The sequence below is a fragment of the Haliotis rubra genome, unplaced genomic scaffold (genome assembly GCF_003918875.1).
Source record: "Haliotis rubra isolate DU_JTF1 unplaced genomic scaffold, ASM391887v1 Scf837, whole genome shotgun sequence".
NCBI classification, from domain to species: domain Eukaryota; kingdom Metazoa; phylum Mollusca; class Gastropoda; order Lepetellida; family Haliotidae; genus Haliotis; species Haliotis rubra.
The window spans coordinates 340795-364608 of record NW_025767565.1 but is presented as its reverse complement, the minus strand read 5'-3'; the positions used below and the strand labels follow the sequence as shown (position 1 = coordinate 364608).

The 23814-nt window shown below is 42.0% G+C and overlaps 1 protein-coding gene across 3 annotated transcripts in view; it reads right to left on the bottom strand.

Moving 5' to 3' along the window:
- Positions 1 to 19029: 19029 nt before the first annotated feature.
- Positions 19030 to 23814, bottom strand: part of LOC124262413 — a 44615-nt gene continuing 39830 nt past the window's right edge. For all 3 annotated transcript variants that reach the window (XM_046696891.1, XM_046696894.1, XM_046696892.1), the window contains exon 3: positions 19030 to 19286. In XM_046696891.1, coding sequence (XP_046552847.1) covers positions 19137 to 19286 — 150 coding nt within the window. In that variant the 3' untranslated portion in view covers positions 19030 to 19136. The remainder of the gene's footprint in view (positions 19287 to 23814) is intronic.

Sequence of the window (23814 nt, the reverse complement as noted above, 5' to 3'; positions counted from 1 at the left end):
TCCTGGCTGTAGGTGTGCCCAGTAGGCTATGGGAGTGGTTGGTATCTATAAGTATATTGTCAGCCATATACATAATACCAGTGAGTAATTACGTAATTAATCGTCAGACGAAGTGAAAATGGATAGGTGTGTCTTTAATTGTTATAAATGAACAAGATCTATACAATACAAACTTTTGAAAGGGTCGGGTAAAATATTTTCTGTATGAGTACGATCATGAAGACAGCTTTGTATGCTCACGGTGATTTTGACTTCTTGTTTGGCAAGAAAGTACAAATCATCTGAAATAAAGCGGAAAACTTCGTTTAGAAGAAATCATGGTCCCAGCTATATTACACCCCGGGTTAACCGTACCTCGAGACAACCGGACCGTAGAGTCTGTAAATAATGGTTGTCACCCCCTTCAATTTTTTTTATTGGAGAGGGGGTGGGGTTAGGGTGGGGAGGGGGGTGACAACCATTATTGGCATGAGTATATTTCTTATATAGGGACATATTGTCTTTTGAGTTTAATGATATGCCGAATATTTGGAGCTCGAGTTCTCTTTGATTGGCATTTTAGAAGTTTGTTTTTGTTTATCTATTTAATTAATATATTTAATATAATAAAATGAAAGGCATTTTAGAAGTTAATAAATGATAAAGAAAGGTATGGATCAGGGGCGCAGCTACCATTATTAAAAAAAGCCCGGGCTTACACATGATTGTTGCTAAAAAGGTTGGGCAAGCCCTCAATACTATTTCAATATTAAATTTTGCAACCTATCGGGCTTACACGAAAAAATTGGCTTGCTACGCGCCTGATTTTTATACCGAAACGTCACATCATAATATGATAAAAAAATCGTCGTCATCGATAAAGTATCATACTTTTCTTATTAGATTTTATAAGTTGGAGAGTAACAACAAGCTACTCGTGGATGACAACGGTAGATGAATATGTACAGATACTAAACAAGGTGTCATCCATACAGCTTCTTCAAGAGATTCCTCTTAATCATACTCGTCAGCTTCTAAATGCCGCTTAAACCATACAATAAGGACAGTTACACGGCCGTTGGTGATATGCCGAATAATAGTCTACAGAAGTATGCGAGACGTAAATGACCCTAAGTCGCCATCATTCCGCCATTAAGCACTATCGAGGACGCGACCACCACGTGTATTACAGAAGTTCAAGCGATGCTACAGTGTGCTCCTCCTTGGGGGTACATATACAGTCAGACTTGGGGGTTTACTGTGCTGTTGTATGCTGATGGCCTTAGTTTGTTGGAGGATACCGTCACTGGTTTACAGAGACAGACTGATATTTTATTTAATTTTCTTTACACATTTGTTGTAATTATTGGGGCCGAGAAATCCTAACTTTTGATATAGCTAAAGTTGGTACCAGTTGAAACAGACAGCAAAACACGAGAAGTTAACACCACTATGTAGGTATTTTGTTCTCAGCTAGACGGAGATGGCGGGGTGGTTGGGTAGCCTAGTGGTTAAAGCGTTCGCCGAAGGCCCAGGTTCGACTCCCCACGTGGGTACAATGTGTGAAGATGTGTGTCCCCCGCCGTGATGTTACTGGAATATTGCTACAAGCGGCGTAAACGTGACCTAACTCACTCACTCACTCTCAGCTAGGCCAACGTGGACAAAGTGAACTGCTATTTTCGGCCTGGTAAAGTAAAGGTGGTAAGCCGAATAAACTGTTCATTATTACCATGTATGCCTGAGAGTTTAATGTTCAAGCTGTATATATATGACTGTGGTAGATTAGTATTTTGGCCGACTGTGGTAGATTTGTATATCCATAGAACTGTCCTTGTTGTTCATCACACCAACTTCTAAATGCCACTCAAACAAGTTACTTATATTTCACTCGCTGCCACTAACGTGTAACATGAGAGGGGAAAGTGAGAATATGACATGGGGAGTGTTTGAATATGTTTCCAAAGAAACCGAAATCCATTTTTATGTTTGAGCGTATAACCTGTCATACATTATTGTTATATAGATTAATTAGCAGTAATTGTACACATATCATTAGCAACTGTTCAAAGTACATTGTAGAAAAATCTGTAACGTCTCACTGTCTAAAATATATTGTCATCGAAATAATTGTTACTGTTTGACCATTTAAAATGTGTCTTTACTTTGTACAGGGGTCAGAGGGCAACAAAACCGAAATCCAATTGAAATTAGATATATACTCAATTGAACAATGCATGTGACGTCATGCCATCCAACAAGCGCAGTGATCTGTTTGATGTGACTCTACATAAATAAACCTTATCTATTTTCGCTGCGTCTCCATGAATATGATACAATATATAATTAGATTGGTTTCATAATTAATTATTCACTCATGCCGTTAATCGCCTGTCCTGCTCTACGTGATTGTAGCGGTCAACGACATATCATGACAGGAAGACCATATCCACAAACGCATGTTAATAAAGGTCATGATGACCCAACCAGCTGCTGTAAGGACAATCTGTACATGCAACACATCAATTTAGATTATTTACGATCCATTATGACGCATTGCTCTCGACCAGACAAGATCGATAAGACTGTTTAGATAGATACGTTAACCACCTGTTGAATTCCGTTAACAATAATTTTCATAATGAAAACTCAACACAATTAATAAACTGATGTGCAAAAGAAAGTACACAGGTTGTGTTTTTTCCAATAAGATAAAAATAACAAAACCTTTTGATGAAATTGAAAATGTATGTTGAAGCACACTGCAATACACGTGTTTTATCAGCAAAATGACATTGTAACAATAAACAGCGATGTAGTGATGACCACTGCAGACGGTTCCTACGATGCTGGAAGGTCAAGGCCATTCCATGCAGCGGTCGGTAGGCCCATACATGCCAGCAGGACGAAGTCGTCTTGTCACTGTGAATCGGCTTACACGATGACCCAATGATGTGGCTGCTGATGACGTCACCGTCAACATCCAGTTGCGTAGGTGAATAACCCGCAGATAGCGATCCTCTTGGGGTGTTGTGACTCTGGAACGTCCACTTCTGGGTCGATCACATGTCTGGCCTGCCGTACTGAAACGGTAAAACAGCCGAATTATGGTTTGTCTTGTGCAACCCAATGTCCTTGCAATATCGCTGTTGAAAGCACCCATTTGTGTCATTCCTTTGGCCCGTTCTCGTTGAGCCAACGTCAATCTTGTTCACGACAAACAGGTTTTATACTCTCTGTCAGAAAAGTGCTGGTGCATGGGACAATAATCACAATTTTGCAAAAATTCGTGCAAAACACGTACAAATGTTTTTGGTTGCATTTTGGCAAATGAAACATGATGGTTGCGTACTATACAATCAATGTTTTTCAATAATTTTATTAGTTATAACGCATATTTGGGATTGCAACAACAATTACAGCTGTGTACTTTCTTTTGCTCGTCAGTTTATATTAATACAGAGCACTTGAAACTATAGCAACAATCCGTGAAAAAAACTCAGCTGTGATCATTGCGTAAACTTTCTCTCACTCTTTTACTCTGATAATGACGTTAAGCCCTCACTCACTCTGATTACGACTTAAAACTTCACTCATTACCATCTCTCACTCACTCACTCAGATAATGACGCTAAACCTGTTAACGTCATCTATGTACAGAGCATTTCACTCTCTGTTGTAGCGCCCAACTTATCTCCATGTGACGTCACCACTTCCTTCTGTAATCAGCCGGTCTTCTATATAGTTACACAAACTGTAATCACTATGAGCTGTGATTCACTCAGTTATTTACATAGTTGGCAGGTTTTCCTCATAGTCAGTTAACATGAGAAGGAACTTCACACGCATATTCTGAACATCAGATACTTGCACTTACTGGCCCACCGAGGCTTCAAGCACGCGAATAATTTCCCTTCTTTGATGACGTAAGAAGTGACGTCATCACAAGTGACACCGTGAACGTACATTTGTTTGTTAGGGAGAGGAATGGGTGTATTGAGGACACTGAAGCCCGTATCATAGCAACCTATCACCCAGTTCTGAAAGTCATACACTGGTTACCTATAAAGGAATCAACCGGGATCCGAAACCACAGTCCCTTTTTTCCTTCTGGCAGACCTGCCTGACATGACACGTGATGTCCGGGCACGTGAAACAGGTCAGCCGAACGTACCCGAGTTTAGGGACATTATAAGTTGTTCAGTGGCACGAGGGGGTGTTTGTATATTGGCATGGGTTGATGTACCATCGATGTTTGTTTGTTTATGTTCCCTGAGCCCAAAGGCTCCATGAAGTACAGAATGAGTTGCCATTGACAGCGGGGTACATTGAAATGTTACTCGTTTGTAAGCGGGGTACATTGAAAATAATAGAAGAGCGCTCAGCCAATCAGAAAGCAACATTTATGTGTGAGCTAAGATAAATGGGTTTGTTTGGTGGTCGCGATAGAATGTGCAATCTCCGAGTTGCGAGCAGGTACAGATATGAAGAAGCGTATAGTTGTATATATTATAGTTTGTTTCTTGTTTAACGTTGCACTCAATAATATCCCAGCTATATGGCGGCGGTCTGTAAATAGTCGAGTCTGGACCATACAACCCAGTGATCAACAGCATGAGCATCGATCTACGCAATTGGGATACGATGACATGTGTCAACCAAGTCAGTGAGAATAAACCCGATCTAGTCGCCCCTTACAGCAAGCATGGGTCGATGACGACTAACGCTAACCCGGATGTTCACGGTGTGTTGTATATAGAGAGAATCCGTTCTTGAAATCCCCCGTCGTTTTAACATCAATATACGGATGTTGACAATATTTGATAAATTTAGTTTTCCACGTTTGTCTTTATTCATGCTTAGTTTATTTTGTCTCATTTTGTCATCTACGATTAGTGTCTATTTCCCCTAACATAAGATAAGGTTCCTTGATATTTTGCCTACGTTTCGCTGTACAACGCCAGTCTCACAGTCACTGCTACAGTCGACTTTGTTATTACCACAGTGATAGGTTTCTCCCATTCACTGGCCACGGTTACAACTTGTCACATTCTTGTTGGGATCAATGCTCCGTCCCCTGATGCTTGAGCTGTGCTGAGCGGCATCGTCTACTGGCCTGTCCACTACCGCCAGTCCAGGGGCTCCTCCACACGCTGTGCCGGTAATGTCGCTGTGTGGAGTCACGTCACGTCGACAACCACATTCCTCATTGAAGGTGAGATGTTTTCAGCCTGGCGGAATTAACCTGAGAAAAAAGTCAAACTTTTGAACTTCATTTTCAAATTGTTTCTGTTAGTTTTAATACTTAATAAGCATGTTTGCCTACAGGAAACAGATTGATGCATGTCCTCGAACCCCAGCTGCGTAGATCGATGATCATGGTGCAACCACTGGCCTTTCAATAAATCAATGTCTTCACAACCCGCCTCCCATAACTCGAATACTGCCTAGCTCGAATACTGCCCAGTGCGGCGTTAAACAACAAATACTAGAGTACATTCTGTATAAGCGGTGAGGTGAAATTGGGTTTAACGTCGTGCTTGAGAATTTTTCACTCATATGACGAAGTGCATGCGTGTGTATGTGTATGTGCGGCTGCTTGTACTAGCCCAGACTCTCGCTGGTTTTATAGTGCTAGCCCACTGAGATACCATGCCGCAGTGAAGCATGAATACCCAGCCCAGACACATTATACTGACTCCGAGCCGTCCGAGCCAGTCCTTGTTGTACCCATTAATGCCGAGAGCCAGGCAAGTACCATATTTTAACGTCTTTTGGAATGACGCGGTCGGGGATCGAACCCGCGACCTTCCATTTTCCGGGCGGACGCTCTAACCACTACACCACGGAGGCGGTTCATTCGGTATAAGCTAGCTCTTTTATTACCATGTACACAATCAGTTAGATTTAAAATCAGTATTATGCGAGATTTTTCATTTCTTTGTATTTTCTATTTGTAAATGAACGTTTTGCTGAATCAGACTTTTTGTGACTGTTGTCAGTCAGTGTACTGAGATGTCAATATTAGTACAGTTTTGTCGTGAGTTACTCATAATGACGCAGGTGTGGTCAGTGTTAGTTGAATACACTGAAATTACGGGATAACCAACAACTCGGTGGCGAATGTTGGACGTGTGCGCCCCTGTCCACTGTGGTCGACAACAGTTGTAAGTGACCTGTCCCACACAACAGTGTAGCCACGTCCTCCCGCTACAGTCGATCCACCAACGTCTGTAACCACTGTCCGCGCTGAAGGCGACGGATCAAGACTGCGGGGGTCGAGTATGTCATCTCAGTCACTCACACACCGTTTCTCACTACAAATTTTCAGCGACATGTATTTGTTTTTAGAATAGAGCTTGTTGATAGACTGCCTTACAAGGTTCTTTTGAAATTTGTCCAAATGTTTTAATTTGTGTGATTTTGACACGACCCCTACCTGCTTCGCATCACCCTCACACATGTTTGTGTTCCAGAACATTTGTCAGTACCCTTGCTGATACACCTAAAGCTTTTGCTGCCCGCTTACGGAATTTATTAATGGCATCAAATGGTTTGCCCCTTTCGGCTTCAGCACGGAAAAAATCGTACACTTTAATCAACTGTTTCACGTCAGCATTCAACTTCATTTTTCATCAGGCATGTGTATCCCGTGCACGACGAGATAGTGGCTGTTCCGTTTCTGCGGTTTCACCCCGCCGCGACTGATAACAACTTTTGCGTTTTCAATGATGATAGTTTCTTAAACAACTTTTTTTTGGTGGAGTCCGGAAAATTTTCAAGTATAAGAAAGCTGTTGGGTATTCGTAAATGATAAACATGTGTACTATTTATATTTATGTGGCAATTTTGTACAATGATAAAATTTGCAATTCATCGGTCCGTTTCTGACTCAAACCCGACAGATGAATTGCAATCTAACTCGAAAACTAATAAGCATAACATACTCAATGAAACGCTGATCATAATCAAAACATCAGACCAACTCTGTGAGGTTTTTGCAGAATTTTTGTCCTAAAAATAATAAAGGGAGGAGTGCAGAGAAAGGGACAGCCAGGTGTTCGAGAAGCACGTTCACAGACAAAGATATTTATTCATTAACCTGTGCTGTGCCGTCTCCATCCGTTCTCGAACACCTGGCTGTCCCTTTCTCTGCACTCCTCCCTCGTACCAAATAGTGAACTGTGTCAATATTTTCATGATACTTTGTTAAACAACTTGTTTATTTCTAGGACATAAATTCTGCAAAAACCTCACAAAGTTGATCTGACGTTTTGATTATGATCAGTGTTTCATTGAGTATTTTATGTTTATTAGCTTTCGAGTTAGATTGCAATTCATCGGTCCGCTTTTGAGCCAAACGGACTATAAACAAACCTCTCTAGTGCCAATGGGGTAACTTTAACTTATATAGTTGCATCTCAAGTAACATCAAACACATCATTGCCTAAGAGCGGTTGAAGATCTCACCTAACCGAAAATCTGAAAATGTCTGCTTTTGTAAAGTTGAGAATTGTTTGCTCCGTTGTATATGTTAACATTTTCCACCGTATCGTAAAATAATGGATATAGATCCCGTGAGTTGTGTCCCCCTGCGGCATGGTTGTCTCCCCTGCTGATATTGTCCGGCAGTTGTCTCCCCTGCTGATATTGTCCGGCAGTGACCACGTCCAAGTCCACCTCCACTTCAATCCGTGCCAGCCCCTGTGTTGCCAGCTGGAAGTGGGGGTCGGGAAACAGTCACGTATAATCCACCGGCGGCCTTTGTTTATGCATACGTTAATCCACGGCGGGTGTTAAATCCCACACTGCTGTGTTGACGTAATGGAGCCCACCTTCCCGGCAGACACTGCCGTCCCTGACAATGACGTGACACAGCGGAACACTGGGTGGTTGAAAGCTGCAGTTACCGTTCCTGCTTCAATATCCCTTTCTGTGCCAGTCACCGAAGTTTGGCAACCTGCGCTGTAGGGCTTCTACATCTTCGTGTGTTTAAGTAATAATATGATATAGCATGTTATATTTATACCAAGCTCCTCAGAAATCACTTGTCTACAAACGCCCTACAGATATGTGCTGTAATTTCCAAGCCAGATATTATATGATATCAGTTCACGTTTGGTATCCAACCCGAGTTCTTTAAAAGGATGTTTGCAAGAGAGACAGCTTTGCAAAATTGGCCATATGTTACCATGGAGAGAGAAATGAAGAATACTGACAGATGACATGTTATGGAATCAGTCCTGTATTTCTTCAGCAGCCTAACGCCTTGCCCTTGGTTTTGTAGTTACGGTATAATCCTGTCACGTGTCTGGAGGGTACGACGTGGTGGCCGCTGTCAACGTGGTGATTGATGAGGGCGATTACGATCACGTCGATCTCAAAATTTACAAGTACATGTACTTATGACGTCATCGTGCCCAGGTAGCCACATTAGACTTAAGGATTACTCTAATACTCATTAGCTGAGGACTTGACTTATTGTCTGCCGTGTGACACATGACTGGCTCACACGCGTTGATTGTTTGGTCATCGTCACTGACCAGCTGCGCCCTGGACGTAGTTCCTGGTTCGTCAACATCCTAGCCCTGATCGCGGGGTTCACCACTGTGGTAAAGTCGTCAACATCCTAGCCCTGATCGCGGGGTTCACCACTGTGGTAAAGTCGTCAACATCCTAGCCCTGATCGCGGGGTTCACCACTGTGGTAAAGTCGTCAACATCCTAGCCCTGATCGCGGGGTTCACCACTGTGGTAAAGTCGTCAACATCCTAGCCCTGATCGCGGGGTGCACCACTGTGGTTAAGTCGTCAACATCCTAGCCCTGATCGTGGGGTTCACCACTGTGGTAAAGTCGTCAACATCCTAGCCCTGTTCGCGGGGTTCACCACTGTGGTAAAGTCGTCAACATCCTAGCCCTGATCGCGGGGTTCACCACTGTGGTAAAGGTCGGACACTTCACTACTTGTCATACAGCCTAACCCTACCTGCAATGCTAAAGCCCTAAATGAAGCAAATATATATAAACTGTTTTATATACACCTGCAGATATATCACTTGTTTATTTATATGTAAAAGTGAGTGAGTGAGTTTAGTTTTATGCCGCACTCAGCAATATTCCAGCTATATGGCGGCGGTCTGTAAATAATCGAGTCAGGACCAGACAATACAGTGATCAACAGCATGAGCATCGATCTACGCAATTGGGAACCGATGACATGTGTCAACCAAGTCAGCGAGCCTGACCACCCGATCCCTTAGTCGCCTCTTACGATAAGCATGGGTTACTGAAGTTCAATATTCAGAGACTAGCTGACATTATTTACATGGATTACAATGTATTACAATAGTGAAACTCACTCACTCACTCACTCACTCACGCACTCACGCACTCACTCACTCTCTCACATGGCGAATATACACGCCTCTCGACAGTCAGCAGCCTGGTGAACATCCTGTCAGTTGGTCAATAACGATATGAAGCAAACAGAAAGGTGACTTAGTACAGTCACGTGACCACAGGTCATTATGACGTCATAGTAGCTTTTGGCTCTCTGTTGATATAACGGGTGGTTTGCTCCGCTTCCTCATGAACACAAGTATATATTGGCCTATGTAGGTAAATTATTATTATACCGTCTCCGTTAAAACACAGCACACGTCATAATACCACTGACTTCAAACCTTTGGCAAGACTTACACACATATTTCACAATATCCCCAAACTGTCTATACTACTGACGGGTTGTACATGTTGAACGAACCACTCCATGTATCCTAAAGGTGCGTTATAGTGAATATTCTCGTCCACTTGTTCACGCATGCTTGCGTTACAAGGTATTTTAAAATAGAGCCACAGAATGTCAGTCATGCTTGTGACATACCTATTAACTGATGGACGGATAGTTGTCGACAAGTACTCACGGGGATTTGTGAAAACTGATAATTACAGGTAACTTGGGTAGGTTTCTTCCTTTGGCGGCTGTACCAGACATCGGAGGTGAGATCAGTGAAGGGGAGATCCGTGAAGTGTGTGTGTGTGTTGGGGGTGGGGTGGGGTGGGGGTAGGAGGGAGGAGGAAATACGTGAAGAGGGTGAGATACGTGAGGGGGTTCGAGCTGTAAACTTGAAAGCCACACTACTAAATTCCTCCCTAGAGGTCACGTGAGAGTGGTCAATCACGTGATCGTACTACACAGCAGTCACCAGGTGTTAAACTATCCTGGTACATCACTGCCCTGGTACAACACTACCCTGGTACATCACTACACTGGTACAACACTACCGTGGTACATCATTAGCCTGGTACATCACTACCCTGGTACATCAATACCCTGGTTTTATCACTACCCTGGTACATCACTGGTGCCGCTGGGACAATGATGCCAGCTGACAGATAGATTCGTCGAGTACATTTGCCTTTCGTACGGTCAGTGCTGTGTAGATCTGGGAGAAATGCGTTTAGGTGTTCACCAATCCATCGAGTGTCCATGGCGACCTCTACATGTGTCAAGCCAGGTAAAATCGCCGTCAGTAGGGGGTTTAATACAAGCTACTTTGCTCCTTCGGGGAATATATTCAGTGATTATTACTTTCTCACTAACAATATCCCCAACACTGGACATGGGAAACAACTGGGTTTAACCCATCTGACTCATGAAAGATTTAATGTCAAACTCGCTTTCGCTCGTTTGATACCAACTCATTAACTCATTAAAAATGATATTTCACGGAAGATCGTTTTGTATCCTGTATACATGTAACTTGTCCCCTGTCTCCTGTCTTGTATATCACGTAGCAATGTATATTCACTATCGTGTGTCGTGTGTTATATAACAAGTATCTTAGATAAAGAATCCCACCAAAGTGTCTATTGATATCAATTATATCAACACGAGTTGATAAAGTAACAAATATCCGTGGCTTGCCGAGAATATTTTTACATTTATCAACAAGTGTTGATATACATGTATTTGATACCTGGAGACACGAGGGTGAGATTCTATTTATCATCCAGAATCACTCTTCATTTGTTTTCAATGAGAAATGTACATCTCTCAACACGGGGAGCCGAATTATGGAAAGAAGTTTAACTTAGACAAGGTTTAAGGCTAGTCTGGGTTTTGGTAAACCCAGACCCCAGGTCTAAAATAAACCTGTTTCCATAATTCGGCCCGGTAAACCCAGATCCCGGGTCTAAAATAAACCTGTTTCCATAATTCGGCCCGGTAAACCCAGACCCCGGGTCTAAAATAAACCTGTTTCCATAATTCGGCCCGGTAAACCCACACCCCGTGTCTAAAATAAACCTGTTTCCATAATTCGGCCCAGTAAACCAAGAACCCGGGTCTAAAATAAACCTGTTTCTATAATTCGGCCCGGGAAGTACTACCATTAGACGTTGTCATAGCATTGTGACGTCATGAAGTTTTTGACGTCATAGCATTGTGCGTTATGTAATTGATGACGTCAGGGCATTGTACAAAATCTACTGTCAAAACGTTTGATCTCACACAAGCAATATCTCCAGTGGAACACAGTTTTGGATGATAAAACATGTATCATGTATCATGTACCACGTGTTATACATATGTCCTATGTGTCGCATGTTGCTGGTTGAAGGTACACTTCGTTGTATCTGGTCATTGCTGCAAGTTTGACTGCCTCCCTCCAGTGTACACGTGAGTTGTGGACCTGTTCCACACGGCCCCGAGGTGGGAAGCAAGGATGATTAAAGCAGGGCGTGAGTGAAATGCATGCTCGTTCGTCTGATGTTTGCCATATGTCAGCGGGAGATGTCGAACACGTCTCACTGGGTGACTGATGCGGGGACGAAGCGACGTTAAACGAACAAGTTTACCCTTTCTCGTCTCACTGGTTTTACCTGTCTGACAGAAGGACTACGTCATGCACGGCTCGTGACAAACAGTGAGTCAGGTCTACTCATGTCACAGACTTGTATAGGTCACGTGGTTAGGTGAAATCATGTATGAATAATTAAGTCAGTCTGGTGTTGACAGTTTGACGGGTTAATGATATTTTCATGTTTTAACGCCCGAAAGTGCTGTTCAGTTTGTTATAGTTTTGTGAAAGAGAATTATACCTCCAGGCTCCCGCTTTTAAAGCCCTTCATGACACTTGCATCCAACTTTCTGGAAAGAAAGAGATTTGAAAAGTCATTGGCCAGCAGGGCTGGCTAAGTAAACATGTTGCTAGCCTACATCATACTTCACTGGCCCTGCCAACTATCAATATCAAAATGCACAAAATGTGATGTTTGGTAACTGAAGCTGGTAAGTGATTGTCGCCCCTTGGAAACAATATAAATCAAACAAACACAAAAACTAAGGTTTTCACGAAACTTTTGCAGACGGACTTTTAACACCTTAATAACTGACTTCATCATATTCATGCGCATTAAATAAAGGACAAATTATTTGAGATTTTCAGCAAGCCAGTCGGGATAGCTTTAACAATATATTACTGGCCCGATTCACAATGAGCCAGCATTTGGCTAGCGGGCCAGTAGCTATTTCGAACGCTGCTTCTGCTTGTATTCAGTGCTGGTTGTGTTGAAGGTTATATATTTACTCTGGGGGCTAGTCCCACCAAAGATTTGCTGAAGTTAAGGTATTATTTTAAGTTAGAAAAACTGCTTTGATATTAGTAAGAATTACATCCTAATATTCCCAGCGAGAGATATTCCTCGAACATTAAAGTCCAGTCAATGAGAGGTGAATATCGACAACACTGAACCACTCTACCATACGTAGCCGTTCAGATCCAGGGCAAGCCACTAAAGTAACAAGGCACATTGTCAGAGTCATCAGAAAATGGACAGTTTCAAGAAATGTCTCTGTTTAGAATGTTGAGATACAATGTCCAAACACGAGTTTGCTTCAGAGAACCTTATTTAATGAACGAGTTTTCAGCTGTTACATGAACATTGCAGGAGTTGTGTCCCTTGTCCTTGCTGTTGCGGTTGATTGCTGTACCTCAATGAGTTAGGATCCTGTCAATCACAGGTTTGTCAGGTTCCAGAGTGTAAAGCACATGCTATCACAGCTGGAATGGTGCTGATTTTGGTGTAATTTGTAAAAAATTATTTTGACTTTAATCGAGCTTTGGCTTCCATATCGTAAGCAACGTCGTCACTTGTCTGAATTGGGCTTGTACATTTTACGACGCTTCTGTCAACCATATTTTCTTTACATCATGTTGTCATCCTGTGTGGAGGTTTTTGTTTTGATATTGTCAGCAATATGTCAACTATATGCTGGCGGTGTGGAATTAATCTAGTATGGAACAGACAATTCTGTGATGGGTTGCTGAAGACTAATTCTAACCCGTGTCTTCACGGGAACTGTTTGGATGTTAATCCATCGTGCAGTGTAGTATACTAGACATTACTGAACTCTACTAGACACGACTAGACACCACCAGACACTACTGGACACTACTAAACACGACTAAACACTACTAGACACGGCTAGACACCACTAGACACCACCAGACACTACTGGACACAACTAGACACGGCTAGACACCACTAGACACCACCAGACACTACTAGACACAACTAGACACCACTAAACACCACTCGACATGACTACACACTACTAGACACTAGTAGACACGACTAGACACTACCAGAGACTACTAGGCACTACCAGACACTAGACACGACTAAACACTACTATAAACGACTAGACACGGCTAGACACCACCAGACACTACTAGACACTACTGGACACTACTATAAACGACTAGACACGACTTGACACTACCATACACTACTAGACACGGCTAGACACCACCAGACACTACTAGACACTACTGGACACTACTATAAACGACTAGACACTACTAGACACGACTTGACACTACCATACACTACTAGAAACTACTAGACACGACTAGACACTACTAGACACGACTAGACACTACCATACACGACTAGACACTACAAGACAATAGACACTACTAGACACGACTGGACACGACTAGACACTACTATACACGACAAGACACTACTAGACACTAGATACTACTAGACACGACTAGGCACTACTAGACACGACTAGACACTTCCATACACTGCTCGACACTACCAGACACGACTAGACACTACTAGACACGACTAGACACTACCATACACGACTAGACACTACCAGACAATAGACACTACTAGACACGACTGGACACGACTAGACACTACTATACACGACAAGACACTACTAGACACTAGATACTACTAGACACGACTAGGCACTACTAGACACGACTAGACACTACCATACACTGCTCGACACTACCAGACACGACTAGACACTACCATACACTGCTCGACACTACCAGACACGACTAGACACTACTGGATACGACTAGACACTACCAGACACTAGACATCAGTAGACACGACTAGACACTGTTAGACACGACTAAACACTACTAGACACTACCATACACTGCTAGACTCTACCGGACACTAGACACTACTGGACACGACTAGACACTACCAGACACGACTAGACACTACTGGACACGACTAGACACTACCAGACACGACTAGACATCAGTAGACACGACTAGACACTGCTAGACACGACTAAACACGACTAGACACTACCAGACACAACTAGACACGACTAGACACTACTAGGCAGTAGACAACTCTAGACAACTACTCAACAGATCGGACTGGTCAGATTTCTTAAGTTGTTAACGTAAGATCCAACTTTTGTCTTACCAACTGTACGCATGGGCACAAGGATCTCGAACTGGTATATAGTATGAGTGAGAAAGTTTTACGCCGCACTCAGTAAAGTTCTAGCTATATGGCGGCGGTCTGTAAATAATCAAGTCTGAACTAGACAATCCAATGATCAACAGCATGAACATCGATCTACGCAATCGATGACATGTGTCAACCAGGTCAGCGAGCTTGACAACCCCACCCCGTTAGTCGCTTCTTACGACAAGCAAAGGTTACTGAAGACCAATTCTACCCCGGGTCTTCACTGGGTGGAACTGGTATACAGCTTAACTTTTGGATGTGTCACATATATATGCCACATCTACGCCATCTGCAACTACTGCCACGGTGTCCCTACGACACCACACTTGACTAATCCTAACTCTGACCATTGGGATTAGTGTGTCAATTTAGAACAAATTCTAGTTTCGGTTGAGATTAGAACCCAGACTCACAGACCGGAGCACCAGGTGTCCAGCCCCCGAAGCTTCCAACACCTGATCGTCTCGAACACCTACTTAGTACACCCCTCTGACAAAAATACATGACGCGGACCCCTAGGCTTGCAGGAACGCATTGTGTAACTCGCTCAATTCAATATTGGTACTGCTGCTACTACTACAGCTGCTGCTACCACCACTACTACATCTGTAGACGTTGCTACTAGGTAATGACTACAACAACGTGAGTGAGTGAGTTTAGTTTTACATCGGTTTGAGCAATATTCCAGCAATATCACAACTGGGGACACCAGAAATGGGCTTCACATATTGTGCCCATATGGGAAATCAAACCCGGGTCTTCGGCGTGACGAGTGAACGTTTCAACCACTAGGCTACCCCACCGCCCCCACACTACAACTACAACCACTACATTTAGATGTACTTCTTGATTCCCACGTTGACGCCAACATTTAACAGGGAAACAGTCTATAAATGAACTTGATGTGAAAACCAGCAAACAACAAAACAGTGAGTCATAATTGACAATTGTATTCTAAAATTAACTAAGTATGCAAATTAATACCAATCACTAAACAAGGTATTACAGTGTCAGTACAATTACAAAGGCAGTATGATACAAAGGCAGTATGATACAAAGGCAGTATGATACAAAACCAGTGATTACAGCAATACAGAAAGAGGTGGTGATATTCAAGAAGATAGGCCAAGGCTGAGTATCCAAGATACGAACTGCGATGATCTCCACACAACGCATATCATCTTACAGGTTACACAACACCAAATGGTTTCCAATAGACTTCTTTAGTAACCTTTTATTTTTTAAAAATTATCCAGGCTTTCAACTGCCATTCCAGGTACACATGGGTACAGTCAGGCCTTTAAACTACAATAAAACACAATTTCTGGCCAAATTGTCCGGCTCATTTTCCCAGCAGAGGAAGCTGAACACATCAACCCCAGTTCCGCACCAAATGTCACCTGCTGGAAAATATCTGTACACACAATAAGCATAAGTCATGGTGATAAAAATGACAGCACTAAATACTTAAAATTGTGGTCAGTTTTAATTACTGGATGGGTGTGCTTTTAAAAAGCATAAACATCTGACACTATTTAATCCAATCACAGCTGTCACATGTCTCTATCTCTTCAGTCGCTCAGGAAGCATGTGATTCTGATTGTAGTGGAACCTATAACTTGAGATGTAATGTGACTTGAGATGCAAGAGTTAGCTCCCTTTAAATATAAGGCAACGCTCTCCGAGTGTTTGCCAAGTATCTGGTTGGGCACACCTACTTGATCCACCTACTTGGGTTGTCAGTCCAGATTGGAAGAGATCGTTATGCAAGTATATTGTATATCCATATACTGATACAGTGAAGACACTCCGTCAGGGGCGTAGCTACCGTTACAGAATAAAGTCCGGGCTTACACAAGATTGTTGCTAAAAGGTTGGCCAAGCCCTCAATACTATCATATAAAGCTTTGCAACCTGTCGGCTAACACGAAAACATTGACTTGCTCCGCGCCTGTCGTGTTTTACCACTTGTTGATGAGAAACGGTCAAGCATGTCAACTTGTTTGCACGTATATTTTTCACAAGATATATATTGTTTCAAATCATCATCATTAAAGGATTTTTTAACAATTTTTTTTTTAAAGAAATAGAATTGGATAATAAATATTTGTGTCCTGTACAAATTTAACTAATTTCAAAAATCGATAGAATATATTTGATAACTGCGATTGTTGGCATCTATAACCAGGAAGAAGGTTGGTTGACGTAAACTTATGTCCTCCGGAAAAATATCTCAGAACACCTTTTTCAAAGTTTTTATTTCTGCCATCATTTTAATCGTAGAATACATGTTCTTATATTTGGTTAAATTTCTCAATAATCGCAAACACCGGAATCTATAGCCTCGTCCAGTCTGAACCGCACACGTCACGTCAGAACCAAACACGTCTGGTCTGAACCACGCACGAACAGTCTGTACCACACATGTCCAGTCTGTACCAAACACGGTCAGGCTGTTTCCATGGAAAACGTTTACATATTGAATAGTTGGCTTGCTTTGGTTTGCATTGACAGGCTAACTCAGGTCTGAGATGTCACGACCTTTCAGGTGTCCAGGGTAGCTCCCAACCCACGTATACGTAGGAGTCACACACTACACATGACTGGTTGATAAGGGGAGCGTCATTTGTCTAAGTAGACCTATCTTCTAAAGGCCGATCTGTATTCTATGACCCTTCCTGTTTTCTGATAATGTATAACAGGACACAACGAGTAAGCTAATTACCACTGTATTTATTTGGACAGGTCGTAATCAGTTTTTCTAAAGTAGTGAGGGAGTATGGTTTTACGCCGCTTTTAGCAATATTCCAGCAATATCACGGCGGGGAACACCTGAAATGGGCTTCACAAATTGTACCCATGTGGGGAATCGAACCAGGGTTTTCGGTGTTACGAGCCAATGCTTTAACCACTGGGCTACCACACCGCCCCTTTCTGAAAAGTAGTGAAATGATTCGTTAGTGATAAAGAATCCCCAACAGAAAGACAATAAGCTGTAATAATGACCGGAAGTCGGCACACTGACCTTGAACTGGATGACCTTTCATTTGGTGGTGACCAGGAGCCTGACCACACCAACATCTTAACCTGTTTTAACCGCTTTTTATACAGACACAAGTGAAGATGCTGTTTTCATGCTATCCTTTAAAGGTGGCATGAAATGTAGCACCTGTATTAAGATGATATTAAATATCTTATCGGGTTACACGAAAGGCTATAGCGCGGTAAGGGACCGTTCATAATTTATGGCTAGGGGGTGGGGGGATGAAGATGATTTGACCCCCCTAAAATCTAAGTACAAAGTAAGTGACACCCCTGCATGTCATAATTTCTAAGCATATTATTAAAATAATTCTATGTACAAAATTGCTGACCCCCATCCCCCCATCATCATCACACACACAAACACACACGCACGCACGCACGCACACACGAAAAACAAACACACACACCAACACACACGCACGCACGCACACACGAAAAACAAACACAAACACACACGCACGCACGCACACACGAAAAACAAACACAAACACACAACACACAAAAACACACACTAACACACACACACTAACACACACACACACTAACACACACTAACACACACACACTACCCATAAATTATGAATGGTCCCTAAACTGGCGACTTATTCATGTCAAGGAAGTACATGTTTTGTCGTACATAATGCTGCCACATGTATTTATCAAGATATTAAGTCTAAACAAAAACCTAAAATACAAAATGACGATGTATTAAATAAAAGGTATAGTACGAGACAACACCAACTGAAGAAACTGCCTGGCGGCAAACTTTTCATCTTCATTTGGCTGTTTCCACGTGATATAAATACAATTCTGTGATCGTCCATCCAAACTCATTGTAATCAGAAAATTCAAAGCATCTGCCAACAGTTAGTCCCAATTAGTTAGTATTTTTACGCCGCTTTTAGCATATTCCAGCAATATCACTTCGGGGAACACCAGAACTGGGCTTCATACATTGTACCCATGTGGGAATCGAACCCGGGGTCTTCGGCGTGGCGAGCCAACGCTTTAACCACTGGGCTACCACACCGCCCCTAGCCCCAATGATCTTCCAAAACAAATTTTTCTGCGTGTGAAAGACAAAATAATATAAAACGTACATGAACGGTTCACTGTAAATCAGTGAACACCAGGTGGTCGCCTAACGAGCAAGCATGTCCTGTTAACAGGTGGACAGTCTCAACAGCGCCACCATGCGGGGACTATGTGTCCTACTGTGAGTCTATATATACACTGTCGTGGAGGCGTATATACACACATATATACAGAGTCAATGTACAAACGCCGGGTCGCCTTGTCTGTATGCCTCTCCAGCCTCATTCTGACAGAGATATCTTCCTGCCGGAAGCGGCTGACGTAGCAGCGACATCTATAGTGGTGTACTGTGTAGGTGGCGCTGCTCTTCTTACATCAGCATCCGGGTTCTGCTGCTGCACCTCCACTTCGATGTAGTTGAGAGTCTTTGTCTAAAACAAACAACAGACAAACATAACGCAGGTGGACTGAACCTGACAACAAGCAGACTGAACCTGACAACAAGCAGACTGAACCTGACAACAAGCAGACTGAACCTGACAAGCAGACTGAACCTGACAACAAGCAGATAGAAACTGACAACAGACGGACTGAACCTGACAACAAGCAGATAGAAACTGACAACAGACGGACTGAACCTGACAACAAGAAGATAGAAACTGACAACAGACGGACTGAACCTGACAACAAGAAGATAGAAACTGACAACAGACGGACTGAACCTGACAACAAGAAGATAGAAACTGACAACAGACGGACTGAACCTGACAACAAGCAGATAGAAACTGACAACAGACGGACTGAACCTGACAACAAACAGACTGGAAGTGACAACAAACAGACTGAAAGTGACAACAAACAGACTGGAAGTGACAACAAACAAACTGAAAGTGACAACAAACAGACTGAAAGTGACAACAAACAGACTGAAAGGGACAACAAACAAACTGAAAGTGACAACAAACAGACTGGAAGTGACAACAAACAGACTGAAAGTGACAACAAACAGACTGGAAGTGACAACAAACAGAGTGAAAGTGACAACAAACAGGCTGAAAGTGACAACAAACAGAGTGAAAGTGACAACAAACAAACTGAAAGTGACAACAAACAGAGTGAAAGTGACAACAAACAAACTGAAAGTGACAACAAACAAACTGAAAGTGACAACAAACAAACTGAAAGTGACAACAAACAGGCTGAAAGTGACAACAAACAGAGTGAAAGTGACAACAAACAGTGAAAGTGACAACAAACAAACTGAAAGTGACAACAAACAGAGTGAAAGTGACAACAAACAAACTGAAAGTGACAACAAACAGACTGAAAGTGACAACAAACAGACTGGAAGTGACAACAAACAGAGTGAAAGTGACAACAAACAGAGTGAAAGTGACAACAAACAAACTGAAAGTGGCAAGAAACAAACTGAAAGTGACAAGAAACAAACTGAAAGTGACAACAAACAGGCTGAAAGTGACAACAAACAGAGTGAAAGTGACAACAAACAGAGTGAAAGCGACAACAAACAGAGTGAAAGTGACAACAAACAGACTGAAAGTGACAACAAACAGAGTGAAAGTGACAACAAACAGACTGAAAGTTACAACAAACAGACTGAAAGTGACAACAAACAGACTGAAAGGGACAACAAACAAACTGAAAGTGACAACAAACAGACTGAAAGTTACAACAAACAGAGTGAAAGTGACAACAAACAGACTGAAAGGGACAACAAACAGAGTGAAAGTGACAACAAACAGACTGAAAGTGACAACAAACAAACTGAAAGTGACAACAAACAAACTGAAAGTGACAACAAACAGAGTGAAAGTGACAACAAACAGAATGAAAGTGACAACAAACAGACTGAAAGTGACAACAAACAGAGTGAAAGTGACAACAAACAGACTGAAAGGGACAACAAACAGGCTGAAAGTGACAACAAACAGAGTGAAAGTGACAACAAACAGAGTGAAAGCGACAACAAACAAACTGAAAGTGACAACAAACAAACTGAAAGTGACAACAAACAGAGTGAAAGTGACAACAAACAGAATGAAAGTGACAACAAACAGAGTGAAAGTGACAACAAACAGAGGACAACAAACAAACTGAAAGTGACAACAAACAAACTGAAAGTGACAACAAACAGGCTGAAAGTGACAACAAACAGAGTGAAAGTGACAACAAACAGAGTGAAAGTGACAACAAACAGAGTGAAAGTGACAACAAACAGACAGAAAGTGACAACAAACAAACTGAAAGTGACAACAAACAGACTGAAAGTGACAACAAACAGACTGAAAATGACAACAAACAGACTGGAAGTGACAACAAACAGAGTGAAAGTGACAACAAACAGAGTGAAAGTGACAACAAACAAACTGAAAGCGGCAACAAACAAACTGAAAGTGACAACAAACAAACTGAAAGTGACAACAAACAGGCTGAAAGTGACAACAAACAGAGTGAGGGTGACAACAAACAGAGTGAAAGCGACAACAAACAGACTGAAAGTGACAACAAACAGACTGAAAGTGACAACAAACAGACTGGAAGTGACAACAAACAGAGTGAAAGTGACAACAAACAGAGTGAAAGTGACAACAAACAAACTGAAAGTGGCAAGAAACAAACTGAAAGTGACAACAAACAAACTGAAAGTGACAACAAACAGGCTGAAAGTGACAACAAACAGAGTGAAAGTGACAACAAACAGAGTGAAAGCGACAACAAACAGAGTGAAAGTGACAACAAAGAGACTGAAAGTGACAACAAACAGAGTGAAAGTGACAACAAACAGACTGAAAGTTACAACAAACAGACTGAAAGTGACAACAAACAGACTGAAAGGGACAACAAACAAACTGAAAGTGACAACAAACAGACTGAAAGTTACAACAAACAGAGTGAAAGTGACAACAAACAGACTGAAAGGGACAACAAACAGAGTGAAAGTGACAACAAACAGACTGAAAGTGACAACAAACAAACTGAAAGTGACAACAAACAAACTGAAAGTGACAACAAACAGAGTGAAAGTGACAACAAACAGAATGAAAGTGACAACAAACAGACTGAAAGTGACAACAAACAGAAAGTGACAACAAACAGACTGAAAGTGACAACAAACAGACTGAAAGTGACAACAAACAGACTGTTACAACAAACAGACTGAAAGTGAAAACAAACAGACTGAAAGTGACAACAAACAGACTGAAAGTGACAACAAACAGACTGAAAGTTACAACAAACAAGAGTGAAAGTGACAACAAACAGACTGAAAGGGACAACAAACAGACTGAAAGTGACAACAAACAGACTGAAAGTGACAACAAACAAACTGAAAGTGACAAACAGGCTGAAAGTGACAACAAACAGACTGAAAGTGACAACAAACAGACTGAAAGTGACAACAAACAGACTGAAAGTGACAACAAACAGACAGAAAGTGACAACAAACAGACTGAAAGTGACAACAAACAGACTGAAAGTGACAACAAACAGACTGAAAGTGACAACAAACAGACTGAAAGTGACAACAAACAAACTGAAAGTCACAACACACAATGATAATGTTTGGGATCACATACAAGTGACATGTACAGTATGGAAAGTGACAACAATCAAACTACAAAGTGACAACTGAGTGGGAAAGTGACAACAAACAAACTGAAAGTGACAAGACAAACAGGCTAAAAGTGACAATGGATACAGAGGGATCACATACACGTGTATGTATGGAAGACGGTGTTCACTACACAATGATAATGTTTGGGATCACATACACATGTATGTATGGAAGATGGTGTTCACGACACAATGATAATGTTTGGGATCACATACACATGTATGTATGGAAGACGGTGTTCACTACGCAATGATAATGTTTGGGATCACATACACGTGTATGTATGGAAGATGGTGTTCACTACACAATGATAATGTTTGGGATCACATACACATGTATGTATGGAAGATGGTGTTCACGACACAATGATAATGTTTGGGATCACATACACATGTATGTATGGAAGACGGTGTTCACAACACAAACATCCCCAGCTGGTTGTATTCATGTGTGTAAGTTGTAATACGATGTGAGTTGTTGTCAAAACTTGATGATTTAGGAGATAAACCTAGTGTGTTTGAAAATCAGAGACATGCTTTACTGAATTGATGGCGACTAAATTTCAATTGGAGCCGAACGCGTAGCGTGAGGTTTCAATTGAAATATTTCGTCGCGTAGCGTGAGGTTTCAATTGAAATATTTAGTCGCCATCAATTCAGTAAAGCATGTCTCTGATTTTCAAACACACTAGGGTTATCTCCATTCTACCATGAACCATTTAAAATCGAACTTTCTCGCTCTGCGAAGAAGACACTGCGTAATCCGGCATGGGACGAGAGGCGAATTGAACTCGTCTGTGAAGGGAGCGGTAGGTGCCGTTCGTATTTTTTAACATTACAACATAACAATATTCTGTCCAAAGAAATCAAACTACTGTTTATTCAATGCAATTATGTAATACCCGAGATCTTGGGGTTTTTTTCATCCCAACTCCACACGACTAAAACCAGCCTATTGTTTAGTGTGCCGTGAAACTGTACCCCCCTGGCCACACTATAATGGAATCGTCTGACCTACTTATTTTCTTCGAAGTAGACAGTTACGCAACAGTTTGAAATGGCGGACGAGCCAGTGTTTACATTTTGCGAAAGGTTGAAATTTGAAGTGACAGTGGGCAATACTTGACTGACTGTCGAATCTGAACCCTGCAGAATCGAAGAATAGATCCTTACCTGATCAACCTACGACCCGTAACTCATCAAAGACTGTTGATTTTTATGACCGTCCGATCATGATTTCACGTACTGCCTCCACCCCGGCATGCGACAAAAGAGTGACAGTGCTACTGCTTAGTGTACATGCGACTAACTTGTGATTCCTTGGAA